The sequence below is a fragment of the Hyalella azteca genome, unplaced genomic scaffold (genome assembly GCF_000764305.2).
Source record: "Hyalella azteca isolate HAZT.00-mixed unplaced genomic scaffold, Hazt_2.0.2 contig5640, whole genome shotgun sequence".
NCBI lineage: Eukaryota > Metazoa > Arthropoda > Malacostraca > Amphipoda > Hyalellidae > Hyalella > Hyalella azteca.
The window spans coordinates 575,243-595,471 of NW_025935823.1; the positions used below are offsets into that span (position 1 = coordinate 575,243).

At 41.9% G+C, this 20,229-nt stretch overlaps 1 protein-coding gene across 1 annotated transcript in view; it reads left to right on the forward strand.

Annotated features, from left to right (window-relative positions):
- Nucleotides 1–20,229, forward strand: part of LOC108678828 (transcription factor 12) — a gene marked incomplete in the record, with an annotated part of 69,093 nt that overhangs the window by 38,049 nt on the left and 10,815 nt on the right. The window contains 10 exon segments of the mRNA XM_047880593.1: nucleotides 8,788–8,878; nucleotides 9,623–9,768; nucleotides 11,695–11,901; nucleotides 12,987–13,172; nucleotides 14,188–14,247; nucleotides 15,487–15,493; nucleotides 15,824–15,865; nucleotides 16,147–16,261; nucleotides 17,411–17,500; nucleotides 19,513–19,596. Coding sequence (XP_047736549.1) covers nucleotides 8,788–8,878; nucleotides 9,623–9,768; nucleotides 11,695–11,901; nucleotides 12,987–13,172; nucleotides 14,188–14,247; nucleotides 15,487–15,493; nucleotides 15,824–15,865; nucleotides 16,147–16,261; nucleotides 17,411–17,500; nucleotides 19,513–19,596 — 1,028 coding nt within the window.

Genomic DNA, 20,229 nt, shown 5'->3' on the forward strand with positions numbered 1-20,229 from the left:
TACTGCAGAACTATATACATTCCTATGCACTCTTTAAGTTGGTATGCACCAATACATTCCTCCACATGAATATAATATATTAATATATGCTGCTAACCTATACATTCCTTTGCACTCTATACGTCCGTGTGCACTAATGCATTCCTCCACATGAATATATCCTCAATACGTTCGAAACATTAATTATTTATAATAATATTTCACACAATATTTCACATAAATATATTCTTATCTACTCGAAGCTTACTTTACTGTATAGTATACTATACTCAAAAAATGCAATTGTACTAGTACAAGACACGTTCGTGTACACTCTTACGTTATTCTACATTAAAGTATTCTTATGCACCTGAAATCTATACACTTGTATAAATTTCAAGTAAACAAGCAATTGTTCTGGTAAATCATTATGTTCTTATAACTTCTATACCTTATACGTTCTAGTTTACAAATAATACGTTCATTACGTTTTATAAGGGTTACATTTCTATATACCTGATAAATACTTGTACTTGTATAACCGCATGTAAGTATTTGTTACATATTTGATACTGCTTCTTATTTCGTGCACTTGATACTGCTCTCTATTTTTTGGAATTGATACGGTTCTCTATTTTGTGTACTTGATACGTACTTTATTGTTACTTTGTGAGTTTGATTCGTACGTGTTACTTCATGCACTTGATTCGTAGATGGTGCCACGTGCACTTGTTACATACTACTTGTTATTTCATGCACTTTATGCACTCTTTACCTACTCTTTATACATACCAGGTATATACTTCATGCGCACTTGTCCCATACATCTCACACAGATGATTTAATACATACTCAAGTAAGGTTTGAGTATAACCTTCAGTATTGGCTTCCAGTGCAGTGGTTTCCGAGGTGTCTTCGCATGAGTGACGATGGGTCCAGTAGCAACAATAGCTTCCTATAATCCTGTCTGGAATCTTCCCTGCCAAACAACATCTAAGCACGTACACTAGTTTTTTTGTTTACACTTCAGTGTCGTGAAGTTCGTTTTTTGCATTGCCATCCCGTGAATATCTAGCTCAGCTCTAAAGCTCTGACCTGACTAGCTTTAGTCACGGGGCTTGGTGCCATTGTTTTTGTCGTTGCCGGCGTACCCTAGAGAATTGCTTCTGTATCTCCTACAACTCCGACTACCTGTGTTCCTAACTTATTCTCAGGGTGGATGCGAGCTTATTGGAGAGTTTCCGGAGAGCCCACGTAGAGTTTTATTTTTTACGTCTGGTCCCTTGTGGGTCGCGAGGCTATTACTCTTCGGCTAATCTTCTCACACCTTAGCAGTATAGGTCCAGCTTCCTTCTGAATTTTATAATCTTTTTCAGTTTTTAAACTTAGACAATTTTTTGAGAGATAAAATGTATTACTGTTAAATTGCACTGAGAGAAATGGGCGGGTCTGGATGACCCACTTTGATGAGTCAACCGCGTCCGAAAATCGATGCGCTTTTTTGACTCACTTGCCCCATTTGTGGGTCATACTGACCCATTAAATTCCAGGCATGACTCACTTGTGACGTCAAATCCCTTATGACGCCACCCGTAGCATGGAGACGTAGTTAGCATCTGAGCGTCAGAGCGATTTAACGCCATAAGTGAGTCATGCTTGAAATTTAATGGGTCAGTATGACCCACAAATGGGGCAAGTGAGCCAAAAAAGTGCATCGATTTTCGGACGCGGTTGACTCATCAAAGTGGGTCATCCAGACCCGCCCATTTCTCTCAGTGTGTGTTGGTCAATTATCTGCTGAAGTGTATCCTCACCGGAAAATTGTTAAGGTTTCTTATTATTAACCCACTTCGTAAGGCTAATATCTTCTTTTCATATCGAATAACAATGAAATCACCTAATCTTGTGTTACGCTCGTGATACCTAACTCGTCTTCACGCTTGACAATTGTGTTCTTTTTCCTATGTCAACTAACGTAGCATTCTTGTAGGTTTTTCAGTGTCCTGTCCAATTCTTAATATTTTACTCTATTTACCTACCTCATGCTTCTCATCTCTTCCTTCCTCCTATGCTCACTAAAGTAATTTTACTCCCTATTTCTCTTGATATTCGTGAGTAATGTTCTTTCCGTGTGTGATGGGTCGGAAGCTTCCACATTGTCATCGCTAGCCCACGGTAGCAGGAGTCAAGTTCGTTCAGCGGTCTCGGTTGTGAGCGTTAAAACCTTGCCTCCTCCCACACTCTCCTGCTTATTGGCCCTCCCTGCTGTGTTTGTGATGAGTTACTGTGCTTGTAACTAGTTGAGTAACTAGTGCCAGTAGTTGTTGTGACACTCGTCTCCCTGCTGTGCTTGTGATGAGTTACTGTGCTTGTAACTAGTTGAGTAGCTAGTAACACTAGTCGGTGTGACACTCATCTCCTTGCTGTGTATGTGATCAGTTACAGTGCCTGTAACTAGTTGAGTACTACCAGTAGTCGGTGTCACACTCATCTACTTATGCTTGTGATGAGTTACTGTGCCTGTAACTAGTTGAGTAACTAGTGCCAGTATTCGGTGTCACACTCGTCTCTCTGCTGTGTTTGTGATGAGTTACTGTACCGGTAACTAGTTGAGTAACTGGTACCAGTGGTCGGTGCCACTCGTCTCCCTGCTGTGCTTGTGACGAGTTACTTTGCCTGTAACTAGTTGAGTAACTAGTGCTAGTAGTCGGTGTTTTTGACTGTCTACGGATTCGTCTGCCTGCTGTGCTTGTAACTAGTTGAGTAGCTAGTACCACTAGTCGGTGTCACACTCTTCCCCTGCTGTGCTTGTGATGAGTTACTGTGTAACTAGTTGAGAACTAGACCACTAGTCGGTGCCACATTCGTCTACTTATGCTTGTGATAAGTTACTGTGCCTGTAACTAGTTAAGTAACTAGTACCAGTAGTCGGTGTTAAACTCGTCTGCCTGCTGTGCTTTTGATGAGTTATTGTGCTTGTAACTAGTTGAGTAACAAGTACCAATAGTCGGTGTGGTAATCTGGTATCCACTTTTATCGAATTTAATGGTAAGCATATTAATTGAGTCAAGTGTTGAAATAAGCGTGCCTTTTGAGAGCGTTACATTTTTACGGCGTTCTTTTAATTACAGCTCCTTCTCAAAACGAGATGATAGCCTAAAACAAACATGAAGCATTGTTAACACCTCCCCTGGTATCTTAATATTTGAAAATAATTTCTTTAAGCGTGTGCACGTTTTTGGTAAAATTTGTGTTAAAACAAATGATTAATTCACAAGAAAATAGTATCTATTCATGTGCGGCCTTGATGTCCCTCCCTACCTTGAAAAGCCATTAAAGATTTCAGAAGTTTTGCGGAAGAAAATGTGATATTTTCTTCGATGCCGGGATTATGAGGGACGGAGACTCGTCGCGGTGAATGTATTTTCAATGCTGATCTTTTCAAAACATATTTTACCACTAAAAAATAGCATTATAACATTATTCATCTCTTTAATGTATAAGTTTTTATTGACAATAGTATGTAGATTTAGTATTTATTGTATTATTGGTTATAGATGCGTGGTAATATCACTTTCTAGGGGAAAAAATAGGCTATATGGTGTTGCATGGCTTCTTAAATATAGGTACGGAGAATACTCAGAATAGTAATACAGAGTGATTCACGAAAACTTCCTAATTTGAAAGCTCGATAAAAAATAACTGGAAAAGTTGTCATTGCAATAAAAATTTTATTGATAAATAAATTACCTGGATTTTGTATCACTTAGTTTTAAAGACACCAGACAAAAGACGACCCCATATCGTCATATCGTTAATGCATTCAGTTAGTCGATTTTTGAAATTTCATTCAACTCGCTGAAGCATATTGACGGGTATGTTGACGATGGCTTGGCGTATGTTGGACTTCAAATAATGTAATGTTCATGGACAGTCATTGTAAACAATTCATCTAAGATAATCTCATAAGAAAAATCATACTGATCCAAATTGGGAGACCGGGCCGGCCAAAGAAGTCGCATCTGCTCTACAAAACGGCCATTAGAAAAGTACGCCTCGACAGCAAACGCACGCTGCTCGATTGTCTAATGCACAGTAGCAATTGACTAGGCGGGACACAAAACTTCATGACCTTGCCTTTCAAATAAAATACTCCTCGCGTTTTAACCACAATATCTGGCTGCTTGGCGCGAGATACAAAATAGGAAGTTTCTTTGAATCACCCTATAGTATAGGTACTATAGATGCTTGTAATGTAAAATTGTATAGATTATATATAGCAGTTGCTTAGTTCATAAAATGTTTATAAAAATATAAAAATTACATATTTTTATATTTTAAACCTATAAAATATATTATACCTTTTATAAAACCTATAAAATTATACTATAAGTTGTACATGCATGACTGAGCAACAGTAATAAGTTGAGGGTATAGCGCGTGCAGGCAGGGCGGCGTGATGCCGAGGGTGGTCGCCAGGTCGCGGCTTACGGTCGCGTTAGGCGCTCTTTGACGATCTCATCTTATGCGATGGTCCGGCAACTCTTGTTCTCATCTCCTAAGAACAAGGATCAATGGAGCCACCGAGAGCTGAAAAAGCTGTGTAATTTCTATTATCCCCTTTAAGAAGAGGCGTGGCTTGTTGTTCACCGACCAATGGCGAGTGTCGGCAACAGTTTCCAAGACCGCCTTCCATCTCTTCCTCTATCATTGACTTTTCTTTTTGCTTGCACCCTCTCCCCTTGAGTTCTCCGTGTTCTCTCTCATGCCTTGTCCCTTCTTGCAAGGGATGTTGCGCGTGTCTTCGGCTGCAGAGACATCATCTCGTGTTCTTGCGGAGCTGCCACCTCAAATTTAGTGCACCGCTCACAATGCTCAATGTAACCGCGCTATTTCGGGTAGCTTCATCCTCTATCATACACGTCTGCATGCGCTCTATTTATGAGTTAGTAGTTGATATATTAGTGAATAGTGAGTAGTTTTAGTAGCGAGTAGTTTCAGTGAGTAGTGAGTAGTTTTAATATAAATATACTCGATGTAATCACGTTATTTCGGGTACCTTTATCCTCTATCAGACACGCCTGCATGCGCTCTATTTATGAGTCAATAGTTGATATATTAGTGAGTAATGTGTATTTTCAGTAGTGAGTAGTTTTAGTGAGTAGTTTTAATATAAATATGCTCAATGTACCCGCGTTATTTCGGGTAGCTTCATCCTCTATCATACACGTCTGCATGTGTTCTATTTATGAGTCAGTAGTTGCTCGTATATTGATTGTATAATGTATTTATTTGTTTCGTAATGCTTGCTTACTGTGGGGATAATAGTATTGCAGTAAGAGCGCTAATAATCATGACAACGACTATCAGAATTTCTCACTAACGAGCTACACAATTGTTGAACTACCAGTTTCTATTATCCTTCATCAATTGTATTTTGTATAGGATATAGGTACTTGATAGCTCAATTACTGCCTTCACCGAGTACCCTTTACTATTATAATATCATTGGTAGAATTTTTTGTCATTTCTTGATTTCAAATATTTGTAAATATCATTCTATATATTTTACAGTATATTGAACATAAACACAGTTTGATTTCTAGAATTTTGTCGACGAATCTATATACAAATAACTTCATTTCTACTTCATTTAAAAGTTGATCCAACATTATTCTCAGTATTTTTGTTTGACTGTAATATATCATAAGATGGCGGCCTAATTAATTATAGCGGACGGATGAGAATGGCTCAAGTAGGAGCAGATCTACAGTTCTTCATCCAGCCTAACGTGCACACTCCACCTCAGAACGGTGCTAGCCAAAGCTCAAACTTGGGAACCATGAGAGTTATCGGTGACAACCATACGACCAATGGCTACGGACCATCGCATACGTTGCCTGCTAATTACCAACCATCGACTCTGTTACCTTGGACGCCACCCAGTGAAGAGTCTAGTCCCGTGAAAGTAGTTGGGCATCAAGATCCTACGAGTGGTAATGTTCCCTCAGCGGGCATGGGGGGCAGTCCTGGTCAGCAACACCTCATGACCAACAGTTTGTTGAGTCAACTGCAAACAACTTCAGCTAATCCACAACAGCAAATTAACATTAATTCCCAGCAGCAGCAGCAGCACAGTCAAATGACTCAGCAGCAACAAAGTCAAATGACTCAGCAGCAACAAATTCAAATGACTCAGCAACATCAGATTATACAGCAGCAGCAAAGTCAAATAAATGAGCAGCGTCAAAGTCCAACAACTCCACAGCAACGGCAAAGTCCGGCGACTCCGCAACAGCGAAGTCCTATGCATCAGCAACAGCTAAGTGCGTTGCAGCAGCAGCAGCAGCAACAAAATGCCATGCATCAGCAGCAGCAAAGTCCCATGCTTGATCAGCAACAAAGTGCCATTCATCAACAGCAGCGAAGTCCTATGCATCAGCAGCAGCAGAGTGCCATGCATCATCAGCAGCGAAGTCCTATACATCAGCAGCAGCAACAAAGTGCCATGCAGCAGCAGCAGCAACAAAGTGCCATGCAGCAGCAGCAGCAGCAACGTGCCATGCATCAGCTGCAGCGAAGTCCTATGCATCAGCAGCATCAACAAAGTGCCATGCATCATCATCATCAAAGTCCCATGTACCAGCAGCAGCAGCAGCAACGTATGTCAATGATTCAGCTGCAGCAAGCTCTACTGAATGAGCAGAACGGCAGCTCGAATGTGTATGGCATGATGCCGCAAGGATATCCTCTTCACGCTACCTACACAGCGGGCAACTACTGCTATCCTTCTATCACTTCTTCCGGCCTCGCGAAAAGAGATAGTCAATTCAGCTTTGATTTCATCAATTCGCAGAGCTACAACAATAACAGCTCGACGCATCGTCCAGCTCCGGGTAAAGCTCCTAACCCTTACGTAGTAAATAAGAGACAAGCTCGATTGAATCAGAAGTCACCGTACTACAATTCCTACATGGACCAAACGTCTCCTGCTGGATATGTAAGTTATAACATCTATGTTTTCATTGACGTTTTAAAGTCATGCTGTTTTTTTTTATATTGGAACCTTACGCTTTGGTAGGATGCTCCGTAATTGATTTCATATAATACCTATTCTGTTTGCTCCATGTTTATCATGATGGTCAGCAATACTGTACAGGTTGATTAGTACAGTACTGATACAGGTTGTCCAGCATTGGCACAGTGTGAAGTAGCACTGGTACAGTGAAGTAACACTGGTATTGTAACGTTCCATCGCTTTCATGCCATATTGAACACGTTACGGTCTATCGATGTTTGTCCGCTGGCGTTCACGCGTTTAATGAATTTCGTTACTTGGTTTGAAACACCCACACGAAAAATCACGAAGTTAGTATCAATTAGTTTCTTGTAATTAAAAATATAATTCCATGCATTATATGAAATGAATTAGCGGAACGCGCATATGTAGGGCATTTTCTCCGTTTGTATTCTGAGTATAAAAGCTATTATTTTATATAGAGTTAAGCGACGGATGAAGTATTGGCAAAGAAGCGATCTTAGAGTTATCATCACTGGGCAGACTGTGATCAGGAAGGGGGCAAGGTTGGTATGCTAATGGCAGCTTCGAGGAATTGTTTGATGCGGGCACCACCTGCGACCTGCCACGGTTCCATATAGTATATCTTGCGGTGTGGTCGCTCGCAACTAGACTTTACTTGCAGGGGCTCCTACATATATAGATACGTATATTTTTATTAATGTCACTTAATCGATTATTTACCATCTACCTGCGACCTGCCACGGTTCCATATAGTATAGCTTGCGGTGTGGTCGCTCTCAACTATATTTTACTTGCAGTGGCTTTTCCATATATTGATACGTATATTTAAATTAATGTTGTCACTCAATCGATTATTTACCATCTACCTGTGACCTGCCACGGTTCCATATAGTATAACGGTTCCATATAGTATAGCTTGCGGTGTGGTCGCTCTCAACTATATTTTACTTGCAGTGGCTTTTCCATGTATTGATACGTATATTTAAATTAATGTTGTCACTCAATCGATTATTTACCATCTACCTGTGACCTGCCACGGTTCCATATAGTATATCTTGCGGTGTGGTCGCTCTCAACTAGACTTTACTTGCAGTGGCTCCTCCATATATTGATACGTATATTTGTTACGTAGTAATTCCAGCGATTATTGACCGGTTACTGCATTATTTACGTTGATGTGGTTACACCTGAATGGAATATTACTTACCCCTTTTGGTGATCTTCGCCGCGATATCTAAGGCCTCGTATGTTGTTGATATTTTTGGTATAATTTTGAGTAAGAAAATGAATCATTGTATACAAGTTCTCCAACTGCTCATAAATTAAAACTTCATTAATGGTACAGCATTACATTCGAACAACGTGGGCCACGAGCTGGTTTTTGCGGACGGGCTTTATTTAGGACTTTAAATGCACAAAATTTTGTCCTAACTAATGCACAAGCGGCGCGTGTAGGAGTAATCCGAACGCTTTTTAGTCTCAGCGGCAGAATGACTTACCTAAATTCATTAATTTCTTTGCACATATTAACACGTTTTCTTTCAGATTACGTACAAATATCAATGACCATTACGATTTGTACTTGATTGGCTTAGGCCGCGTAACATCTCATCGTCTTGAGTGGGATTACTGACACGAGTTTGAATTGTCAGATTACGTACAAATATCAATGACCATTACGATTTGTTCTTGATTGGCTTAGGCCGCGTAACATCTCATAGTCTTTAGTGGGATTACTGACGCTAGTTTGAATTGTTGCTGTGCAGTACGGGAGCGACGACTTCACGCAGGACTCCCCTCGCTACCCCTCACCTAAGTCCAGCGCCGGGGTCTACGCTGATGGCTACTATGGTCTTGGTGGGTACACTGATGAATATATATGGGTCATACTGTCTAGACCATACTGCCAGTATGGTCTTGGTGGGTACACTGATGAAATGTATATGAGTCATACTGTCTAGACCATACTGCTAGTATGGTCTTGGTGGGTACACTGATGAATATATATACGAGTCATACTGTCTAGACTCTAGACCATACTGTATGGTCTGGTGAGTGATGGTGGTGCAAGTGTGGTCTTGGTGGGTACACTGATGAAATGTATACGAGTTATACTGTCAAGACCATACTGCCAGTATGGTCTTGGTGAGTACACTGATGGAATATATATGGGTCATACTGTCTAGACCATACTGCTACTATGGTCTGGTGAGTGATGTCGTGTGTGTGTGTGTCGTGTAAGAGACTCGTGTGTCGTGTAAGAGACTCGTGTGTGTCGTGTAAGAGACTCGTGTGTCGTGTAAGAGACTCGTGTGTGTCGTGTAAGAGACTCGTGTGTCGTGTAAGAGACTCGTGTGTGTCGTGTAAGAGACTCGTGTGTGTCGTGTAAGAGTGTCGTGTGTCGTGTAAGAGACTCAGTGTGTCGCGTAAGAGTGTCGTGTAAGAGACTCGGTGTGTCGTGTAAGAGACTCGGTGTGTCGTGTAAGAGACTCGTGTGTGTCGTGTAAGGGTGTCGTGTAAGAGTGTCGTGTGTGTCGTGTAAGAGACTCGTGTGTCGTGTAGTAGTGTCGTGTGTGGCAACTAAAAGCTGCCTTGTTTCAGAAGGTGGCAGCAATGGTGGAGGTGACCTGTGGAACACGGCAGGGGCGGCGTCCGTGGCGGGGGGCGCTGGGCCCTACCACTACCCTGGCATGATGACCGCCCCCCACCAGTACAGCAGCATCTCCCACATACCTGCTGACCACATGGTGGGTAGCTCCTCTGCTCACGTCGTGCTGTGTCTTGCTGACACTTGCTGTGTCGTGCTGACTTTTGCTGTGTTGTGCTGACACTTGCTGTGTCGTGCTGACACTTGCTGTGTCGTGCTGACACTTGCTGCTGTGTGCTGTGTCATGCTGACACTTGCTGGTGTGTGCTGTGTCATGCTGACACTTGCTGGTGTGTGCTGTGTCGTGCTGACACTTGCTGGTATGTGCTGTGTCGTGCTGACACTTGCTGTGTCGTGCTGACACTTGCTGTGTCGTGCTGACACTTGCTGTATCGTGCTGACACTTGCTGGTATGTGTTTGTGCTGTGTCGTGCTGACACTTGCTGGTGTGTGCTGTGTCGTGCTGAAACTTGCTGGTGTGTGCTGTGTCGTGCTGACACTTGCTGGTATGTGCTGTGTCGTGCTGACACTTGCTGGTATGTGCTGTGTCGTGCTGACACTTGCTGGTATGTGCTGTGTCGTGCTGACACTTGCTGATGTGTGCTGTGTCTGTCCTGAGTAGTGCCGTGCTCTGTGAAGTGTACTGTACGAGTTATAAGAATAAGTGTGCAGTGTGCTGTCCTACATGCGCACACTAGTGTGTACCACATGCATTACGTACCCATGTACATTATGTACCCATCTGCATTACGTACCCACATGCATTATGTACCCATCTGCATTACGTACCCATGTGCATTTTGTGTACATGAACACATCGAGGCTCGTGTCGGTGTCGAAACATGTTAGGAACACGTTGACTATTTGAGCCGACTATTTCAAGTCTGCTCAAGCAGACTATATTGAACAGTCGTTGAGAAGACTCTTTCAAGTCTGCTCAAGCAGACTATTGAGCAGTCGTTGGGCAGACTAGTATTTCAAGTCGGCTGAAGTAAAGCATTTCATTCCACTGCTAAAATTTGCCTTTCTCATTCCTCAGTTTCATTTTGCTGTAGCTCAGACTGGCATATGAAAAACATGAATTATCAGATATCGTATATCTTTTGTTGTAGCTAGTAATTTGTAGTAGAATTGTAATTGTATTGATATTAGTCATCTGTCTACTGCATCGGTACAAGCGACTTTATTGTATGTTGTTCAATGTGCTGTCTCTCTTTCATCTTAATCTCCTATGTGGGCAATTTTCGGCTACTTTTTCATCTTCACAATGATCTATCTCCTTATCATCCAATCATTTCATGTACCGCGATCTGTCTACTTATCATTTAATCATTTCATGTTATCATTACTCGTTTCGACCGACCTTCAAATTTTGGCGTCGCCTGTGAGAAAATCCTGATATCAAGGATCTTGCTTTACGAACTTGAACTGATCCTCAGAAATCATAACAAGAAGTGAACTCAAGAACTAATTTCAAGAGCTGATCTCAAGAATTATTTCAAGAACTAAACCGTAGAACTGAAATTTTTGAACTAACTGTTCGCAGTCACGCAAGGACTCACGTAACTTATGCCACGTCCCCGTGTCGTATTTTATACCGATTGTTAACTGACTTATCGGGAGATAAGAGTTCAGTTATGGAGTTATGGCTAAAGTCAATCACTTAGAACCACCTTTTATATAGGACATTCTTGCGCAATGCTAAAGACCCACTAGAATAAAAGTCCCTAGTAAAATGTTTGTGGTGTCTTATGGCTAAAGTCATTCACTTAGTACCACCTTTTCTATGGGACATTCTTGCGAGATGTTGAAGACCCACTAGAATTAAAGCCCCTAGAGAAAATGTTTGTGGTGTCTTATGGCTATAGTCATTTACTTAGAACCACCTCTTCTATGGGACATTCATGCGCAATGCTGAAAACCCACTAGAATAAAAGTCCATAGAGAAAATGTTTGTGGTGTCTTATGGCTAAGGCTGCTAGTTATGCCAGCCTCTGATAACACGCCACTCCTGTGTCCTGGTCAGACCTACGAACACTTGGGTGGTGCAGGTCTACCGCCCATGTCATCGTTCAGAGGGGGGAGTGGTGCGAGTGGCACTACAGGGGCAACGGGCATCGTCGTACCCACTTCATCTCCGCACTACACACACAGTCCATTGCCCCACACGCACCCTCCTCCGCCCACCACCACTCCTCATGCTTCTGATAACTTGGGCAAAACTTTGGTCTCGGTAAGGCCTCAGTTCAACCCATAGTTTTTCTTCTTCTTTTCCCCATTTTTCTTCTTTTCCCCATTTTTCTTTCCCCATGTTTCTTCTTCTTTTTCCCATTTTTCTTCTTCTTTTCCCCATTTTTCTTCGTCTTTTCCTCCTCATGCTTCTGATAATTTGGGCAAAACTTTGGTCTCGGTAAGGCCTCAGTCCAACCCATAGTTTTTCTTCTTCTTTTCCCCATTTTCTTCCTCTTTATTTGTAGTAACTAGAGCAACTTTTAGATTAACATTAGTAAACGAGATATCAGGTATTTGAAAATTTAGATCTACTTGAGTTTTCATGGTAAAAGGGTTCTTTTGTTTCAATCTATTCGTCGGAAAATTGAACGCTAGTGCGACCTTAGCTCCTGAATTATTCTTGCAAACTTTTTGCCACAGGAATCATTAGATTTTTAGGTTGTCCTTAAGAAATATATTCCGTTACTGTGCTATCTAACCGTTGTTCATATTATTTCATGTCAATTCTCTTCTTCTGAATCGGAAAAATCTTGTGAAGTCCAAACTTTCGATCGTTTATTTATCCGAGACTATGTACAGATCCCTACGAGCTGTAATGATCAGACTGGGCTTGAACTGTCAAAAAACGCGTTCATATCTCCTAGTAATCAGTTATTTACCTTACTTACAAGGTTAGATAGCATCAGTACTAGTAGATTTTAGTTACATTTTTATTCCTTCATCCTGGCGTTATTGTCAATGTTCCTAATAATTGGCAATAGTCGGTAGTTTAATGATAATTGTAATTGTATAAAATTTTAGTATTACCGATAATTGTAGTGTTTTATCAATGGTTCCAAGTGACAACATATGCAGTAATGGTAGTAAGTAGTAACTAGTAATGCCAGGTTTGATAATTGAGTGGTTTAATAATTGTAGTGATATAATAATTGTAGTGATTTAATAATTCTTTCATCAAGATCATTGTAGTGGTTTATCAATGCTTCCAAGTGACAACATATGCAGTAATGGTAGTAACTAGTGACGTAACTAGTAATGGTAGTAACTAGTGACGCCAGACACCTGACATGAGGTAATGGTGCCCAGATATACCCGAGCGCTGAGAGCGGTCCCCAAGCTACGGGTGTTGGTGGGTACACAAGTAACCCCGGCACCCCCGTGTCTGCCACCTCCCCACCCCCCCTGAGCAACACCAGCGTGGGGGCAGCTCAATCCTCGTGGCCTGTACCCCACACACCCACGTCCCCCGCCTACGACAGATCCCATCATCTTGTGAGTTACTCAGAGCTCGTCCTGGTCTCTGGAACTAGGGGGTTCTAGTCGCTAGTCTTAGCCTAGCTTCTAGTCCCGACCAAGGAGTTACTCAGAGCTCATCCTGGTCTAGAACTAGGGGGTTCTTTCTAGTCGCTAGTCTTAGCCTAGCTTCTAGTCCCGACCAAAGAGTTACTCAGAGCTCGTCCTGGTCTAGAACTAGGGGCTCTAGTCGCTAGTCTTAGCCTAGCTTCTAGTCCCGACCAAAGAGTTACTCAGAGCTCGTCCTGGTCTAGAACTAGGGGGTCCTTCTAGTCGCTAGTCTCAATCTAGCTTCTCCTAGCCCCGACCAAGGTTCCAACCAAGGAGTCAGTCATAGCTTCTTCTAGTCCGAAACTAGATCCTTCTAGTCGCTAGTCTCAACCTAGCTTCTCCTAGCCCCGACCAAGGAGTCACTCATAGCTTCTACAGGTCTGAAACTAGGGGGTTCTAGTCGCTAGTCTCAACCTAGCTTCTAGTCCCAACCAAGGTCCCGACCAAGGAGTCACTCATAGCTCCTCCTAGTCACTGAAACTAGGTCCTTCTAGTCGCTAGTCAAAGACTGGCTTCTCCTAGCCCCGACCAAGGCGTCACTCATAGCTTCTCCTAGTCTAGAACTAAGTCCTAGTCTCAAATTAGGTCCCCCAACTGTAAATAGTTTGTTATTACGATCATGCAGACCTTCGCTCTTCAACAAGACCCAGTAACTCGACCCTTATTTCGAGCCACAAGACAGCGCTACCATCTTCTTGATCTCAGCGGGGCTCTGGAAGATGACTCGCTCGGCGTCGTGTCAAAACCTTTATTAACTCGGCCTGAAATTATTTATACTAAACCTAAACCTTTATTGAATTTGTACGAATTGAAGCAAAATACAGCCTTCTTCGCAGTCACGAACTTGGTCTTGACAATAAATAATGATGCTTAACGTTAATAAGACTATACATTAAGCATAAAAATAGTAACTGATGAAAGCCTTGCCTTGGTTTGATGGCAGCGCATGCCTGAGGAGAAACTGGAGTCCGCAATCGACTACCTCAGGGACCAGATCATGGAGGTAACCTGCCGGCCTTCGTGAAGGCTGAAGTTCTTTACTAATGGAATGTTCCCCTGAAGGCTGATGTTCTTTACTAACGAATTGTTCCCCTGAAGGCTGATGTTCTTACTAACGAAATGTTCCCGTGAAGGCTGATGTTCTTACTAACGAAATGTTCCCGTGAAGGCTGATGTTCTTACTAACGAAATGTTCCAGTGAAGTGCAGAAGTTCAACGCTGAATTAACCTCTTATCAATCTCTCAGCAACATCTCAATCCAGATTGCATTAATAAATTGAATGAATTTGATGGCCCTAGCCGCGTCAAGAATTCTTCGCTCGTAGTCGTGGCGGAGGCCTGGGCGCTGTTACATGCGAAGCTCAACACGCATGTTCCTTGAGTTGACTTCCTTGCCCCACTTCTTATTACCTTCTGCCTATTATCTTTTTCCTACCTTCTACTAACTACCTCCTTCCTACCTCCTTCATCCTACCTCCTCCATCCTACCTCCTTCATCCTACCCCCTTCTTCGTACCTACTTCTTGCTACCCCCTTCTTCCGACCTCATCCTCCTTCCTACCCCCTTCTTCCTACCTCATACTCCTTCCTACCTCCTTCTTCCTACCTCCTCCTTTTAATTACCTTAAGTAATTCCTACTTTCTGCCCTTAATTCATATCTGTGCAAGTAGCCCAAAGCCGTGGTATTTCTGGCCTCTAAACATCCTCTCCATGTATCAGTTCACGTATCCTCTCACTAAGCATCCTTCCCATGCATCATTTCAATAACGCAATGCTTGGTAACGTGGCGATGTTATCTATGAAAAGCCTCGTTGGTACGTAGCAAGGTTAGAGGACCATTGGGCACCTGTAGCTTCAACGCCGGTTCTTGCTTTATCTACCCTCTTGCTTTATATTAGTTCTTGCTATTAGTGCTCTAACTTGCATCAGTAAATTTGCTGCATGAACTGGTGTACAGGTAGCACCTGCCAAATGGACGGTGTATAGCACCTGTCAAGTGGACAGTAAACACCAGCGGGCAGTTGTACAGGCCTGATGGCCGGGACTCATCATAGCGTAAATAATAAATAAAGTTGTACAGGTTGCTTGTACGTTGATCTTGGTTGTCATTTTCCCGGGGAGCCTTTACCGGATATTGACCTGTGCAGGATAGTGTATTTATTATAACCTATACTAAGCATGTAGAATTGTACATCTTGCCTCATAGAACATGAATGTAATTTAGCTGCATTACTAGAGCAGGGGAGCAGCAAAATTTATTTATTATAACCTATAGTAAGCATGTATAATTGTACATCTTGCCTCATAGAATATGAATGTAATTTAGCTGCATTACTAGAGCAGGGGAGCAGCAAAATTTATTTATTATAACCTATACTAAGCATGTACAATTGTACATCTTGCCTCATAGAATATGAATGTAATTTAGCTGCATTACTAGAGCAGGGGAGCAGCAAAATTTATTTATTATAACCTATACTAAGCATGTACAATTGTACATCTTGCCTCATAGAATATGAATGTAATTTAGCTGCNCCTGCCCACCCAGGACCTTAGGTCCATCCCTCCTACAGGTGAGACGTCCTGCCCACCCAGGACCTTAGGTCCATCCCTCCTACAGGTGAGACGCTCTGCCCACCCAGGACCTTAGGTCCATCCCTCCTACAGGTGAGACGTCCTGAACCAAGTACAGTTATCTTACATGTGCTAGTACCCTTTCCCGCACTGCACATTTGCATATGCAAAGATGTATATTAATACAAAAATTTTATTACGTTACCTACTCGCACTTTCTTGCTTTTTCGAGGCACGAGAAGAATATGTGACTTTGTGTAGATCTTCATCATATTGAATGAATGTATTTCAATACATATTTATTGAAATGTTTGCTGTGTATTGCAGGTTTAGATATGAAAGACAAAGACTTGAAAGGAGACGACATGGCTGCGGGGGGCGCGGTGGGCATGCTGGGCACCACCGGGGCAGTGTCAGCCAAAGCTGGCAAGCGCAGCAGGCGGTAAGAATACGTGCCCCAAGTGGGGGTATAATTTTATTTATCCTAAACACTATTGACCTTATAATTTCTGCGATACCCACTTACGATTATAATTCCATCCGTCTTAAGCGCTGTATTGACATTACAATTTCTGCAAGTGCTTCATTTTCGTTATTTTTTAATGCGGACCTTGATATGATCATGATTGAAGTTTCTTGGTCAGTTGCATATCTAGCATGGTTTGCTCTTATTTTTTTATTTTTTATTTTTTTGTGTGTAATATACTTTACAACTAGACTGTTGCAGCTTCTCATCCCAGACTGTTATAACTGTTGCACCTGTTACTTTTCAGCCCAGACTCCGTTAGGCTTTTTGCTCTGTTACGCATCACCACTCGAGTTTAAGCTTTGAATGGGACTGTTATCCAGCGATTATTTACGGACATATAGGTCCGTTTTCATTTAATCTTATGTTTTGCTTCCAAAAATCGGTAACCTCGCTGACTTTTATCTCATAAGTATTCTTCAGTTGCTTATGCCCAGTCCACTAACTTCTAAGAATCCTTCTGTAACACGTATTTCTGCGTGTGATTGGAAGGTTTGCTGATCTGCAGTGTGATGGCGTTTTTTTATTTTTTATTTTGTGTTGGGTAGGATGGCAAACAGTTGTTACCCGATGAAAGTTATGCTTCATCAGGAGCTACAAGAGGCATCATTGTACAAATCATTTTATCATCCTTGAACAAACAATGATGTTCGGAGTCTCATTATATTTTCAGTCTCATGACATTGAGTGGAATTTGTTTTGTGTTGTTGGTTGTGATATTTTGTGGTTGCACGGGAGGACTGATCAGGTTGCGGATCACAATAGAAGTTGTGGTTGTGGATCAAAAAGGAGGTTGTGGTTGCATATAACAAGGAAGTTTGTTGTTGGGTATAGCAAGGAAGGTTGTTGTTGCGTATAGCAAAGATGGTTGTTGTTGCATATAGCAAAGAAGGTTGTTGTTGGGTATAGCAAAGAAGGTTGTTGTTGCGTATAGCAAAGAAGGTTGTGGTTGCGTATAGCAAAGAAGGTTGTTAGAATTAAAGACCTGTTCCAATGTCCAGCTTGAGAATTAAAGACCTGTTCCAATGTCCAGCTTGAGAATTAAAGACCTGTTCCAATGTCCAGCTTCAAGACTATGGAGCGAGGAGGAGGCAACATGGTGACCGCAACAGCTGCTCCAGGACCTGCAGCCATGGCCGGCCTGCACCTCGGAAGGTGAATTTTTATTTCTTAGCTGCACTCTACGTCTGTTTTGATCTGGTCTTTTCTGTGTCGGTCTAGTTTTGGCAGTGTTGATCCGGTCTGGTCTGTTCAGTTTCGGTCTGGTTTGGGCAGGGCTGATCCGGTCTGGTCTGTTCAGTGTCGGTCTGGTTTGGGCAGTGTTGATCCGGTCTGGTCTGTTCAGTGTCGGTCTGGTTTGGGCAGTGTTGATCCGGTCTGGTCTGTTCAGTGTCGGTCTGGTTTGGGCAGTGTTGATCCGGTCTGGTCTGTTCATTGTCGGTCTGGTTTGGGCAGTGTTGATCCGGTCTGGTCTGTCCAAGGCAGTGTTGATCCGGTCTGGTCTGGTCAGTGTCAATCTAATGTGGTCTGGCCAGTGTTGGTATGGTGTCGTCTGGTCAGTGTCAGTCTAACGTGGTCTGGTCAGCGTCGTTAAGGTCAGTGTCAGTGTGGTCATTTCAGCGTTGAATGTTACTTGCTCTGAAGCCTGTTATGGGCATTGCAGCTTCAGTGTTTTATTAAGTAGAATGTTTGTCGCGTCTGGAATAGTTTGATATTAAATGGGAGTTGTCTAATAAATTCAAAAAGCCTTAGGCGAATTCTAGGGCGATATGCCATAGAGCCCGTTGATTTCATGGTCCGATCATGACGCATTCTAGTTCACATTTCGGCGCAAGTTTTTATTGTTTTTTCGAACTAGGATAATTTGGCGTTCCACTTCTTGGATTTGTTGCGACCTACATCGTCTTAATTGTGTGTTCTTGGAGTTGCTATATATTGCCGCGAAAGATATCAACGTTATTGTGCCTATGATGTGGTGAAGAATGTTGTGCTTATGATGTAGTGAGAAATGTAGCGCGATTGTGAAGTGGGTTTTTAGCTCGATTGTGACGCATGTTCTTAATCCGATTGTGACGTGGGTTCTTAGCTCGATTGTGACGTGCGTTCTTAGCTCAATTTTTAACCGACCAAAGTTTGAGATGAAGCTTGTAAACTCGCTGCCTCCCTCTTACACCTATGTCCTCTCGACGGTAAATCATTCGAATGCATTATTCCATCCATTTTTTGTCAGACGAACTGACTTTTTACGATAAATGAGTTACGTTGCAACGCATGAAATAAAATTAGTTTATGCGTATCCCAGTGCCCACTGCGTATGGAATCATATCTGCAACATTTGTGCCTAGCAATTTGTATGGGATCTAATATGCAACATTTGTGCATGTCAATTGTATGGAATCTTATCGGCAATTTGTTGCTGTTTTCACCCAAGTCCTGAAGGAGAGTTGATGCGATTCACCAGCCTTGTCGTTTTTGTTAGGCCTTCCTCTACTTACGGTAACTCCAGATACCAGGCCTTTAGATTTGAATAGCATTAGTGACTACATTTATACGTAGGCCAAAATGTAACAATGAAGAGGCTACAGGTTTAGGTTTTGCCCTCGTGCATGAGGGGCAGTTCACGGATACATTACAGGTACAGTTAACGGATACATAACAGTTGCATTTTACGGATACATAACAGGTACAGTTTACGGATACATTACGCGTCGTCCGCGCTATTCGTACCTGCCTGGTACCAGGAGTAACCGTCAGTAGACTAAAGGTTAACTGTGCCTCTAGTATGAAGGGAAGGTAAAACCTAACCATGCAGCCTAGGGAACGCGTTAGTTTACCTAGTCCTCTATTACGGCACCGCCTAACCTTGCAGCCTAGTGAACGTGTTAGTTTACCTAGTCCTCTATTACGGCACGGCCTAACCTTGCAGCCTAGTGAACGTGTTAGTTTACCTAGTCTACTATTACGATACTGCCTGACCATGCAGCCTAGTTAACGAGTTAGTTTACCAAGTCCTATAGTAAGGTATAACTTTAGTTTACCTAGTCCTCTATCACGGCACTGCCTGACCATGCAGCCTAGTTTACGTGTTAGTTTACCAATACCTATAGTAAGGTATAGCATGAACTTTCATCCTGAATGCGTGTACTGATCGCTTATTTCGTTCACAGTGAGGAAGAAGACGAGTCTTTGGATCCTGAGACGAAAGCTGTGCGGGAGAAGGAGCGTCGCCATGCCAACAACGCGCGAGAGCGGTAAGCAGCTTCTATAATAATATTATTTAATGATAAATAGAAATAATCTAATAATGTTCTCTAATAATAAATAGAAATTATCTAATAATATTCTTTAATAATAAATAGAAATGATCTAATAATAGTCTTTAATAATAAATAGAAATAATCCAAACAGGACAGAAAATATTCACGTTCAAAAATTATTATAACACTACTCGAAACGTTATAAATGCTTTATTCTATTTAATGGATTCGTTTACTTAAGTTTACATTATAGGATCAAGCATTTTAAAGCTAACTTAGCTTTTAAATTATTTTTTGTAGTTTGCAGCTCATGGAAGTTCGCCATCTTGTGGTCTTGGAATAACTAGATCTAATAGTTAACTATTATATTTAAATAATATTTAACTAGAACTTTGAGCTAATATTAGTTACCATTTTGAGCTATGCTCAACCGGTACCTAGTCATCTACCTCATTTTAGGGTCAATATTATGAATATTCCTGCAGCCCGAAATTGTGTTGTCATAAACTAAATTACTCGAAATCACATCGTTCAACATTGAAATGAACTGGCGTGTAAGATTGATAACTAATGTGTTAGATACTCTAACGGTTTTAAGACATCGATCTTTTTCCAATAGATTCTATG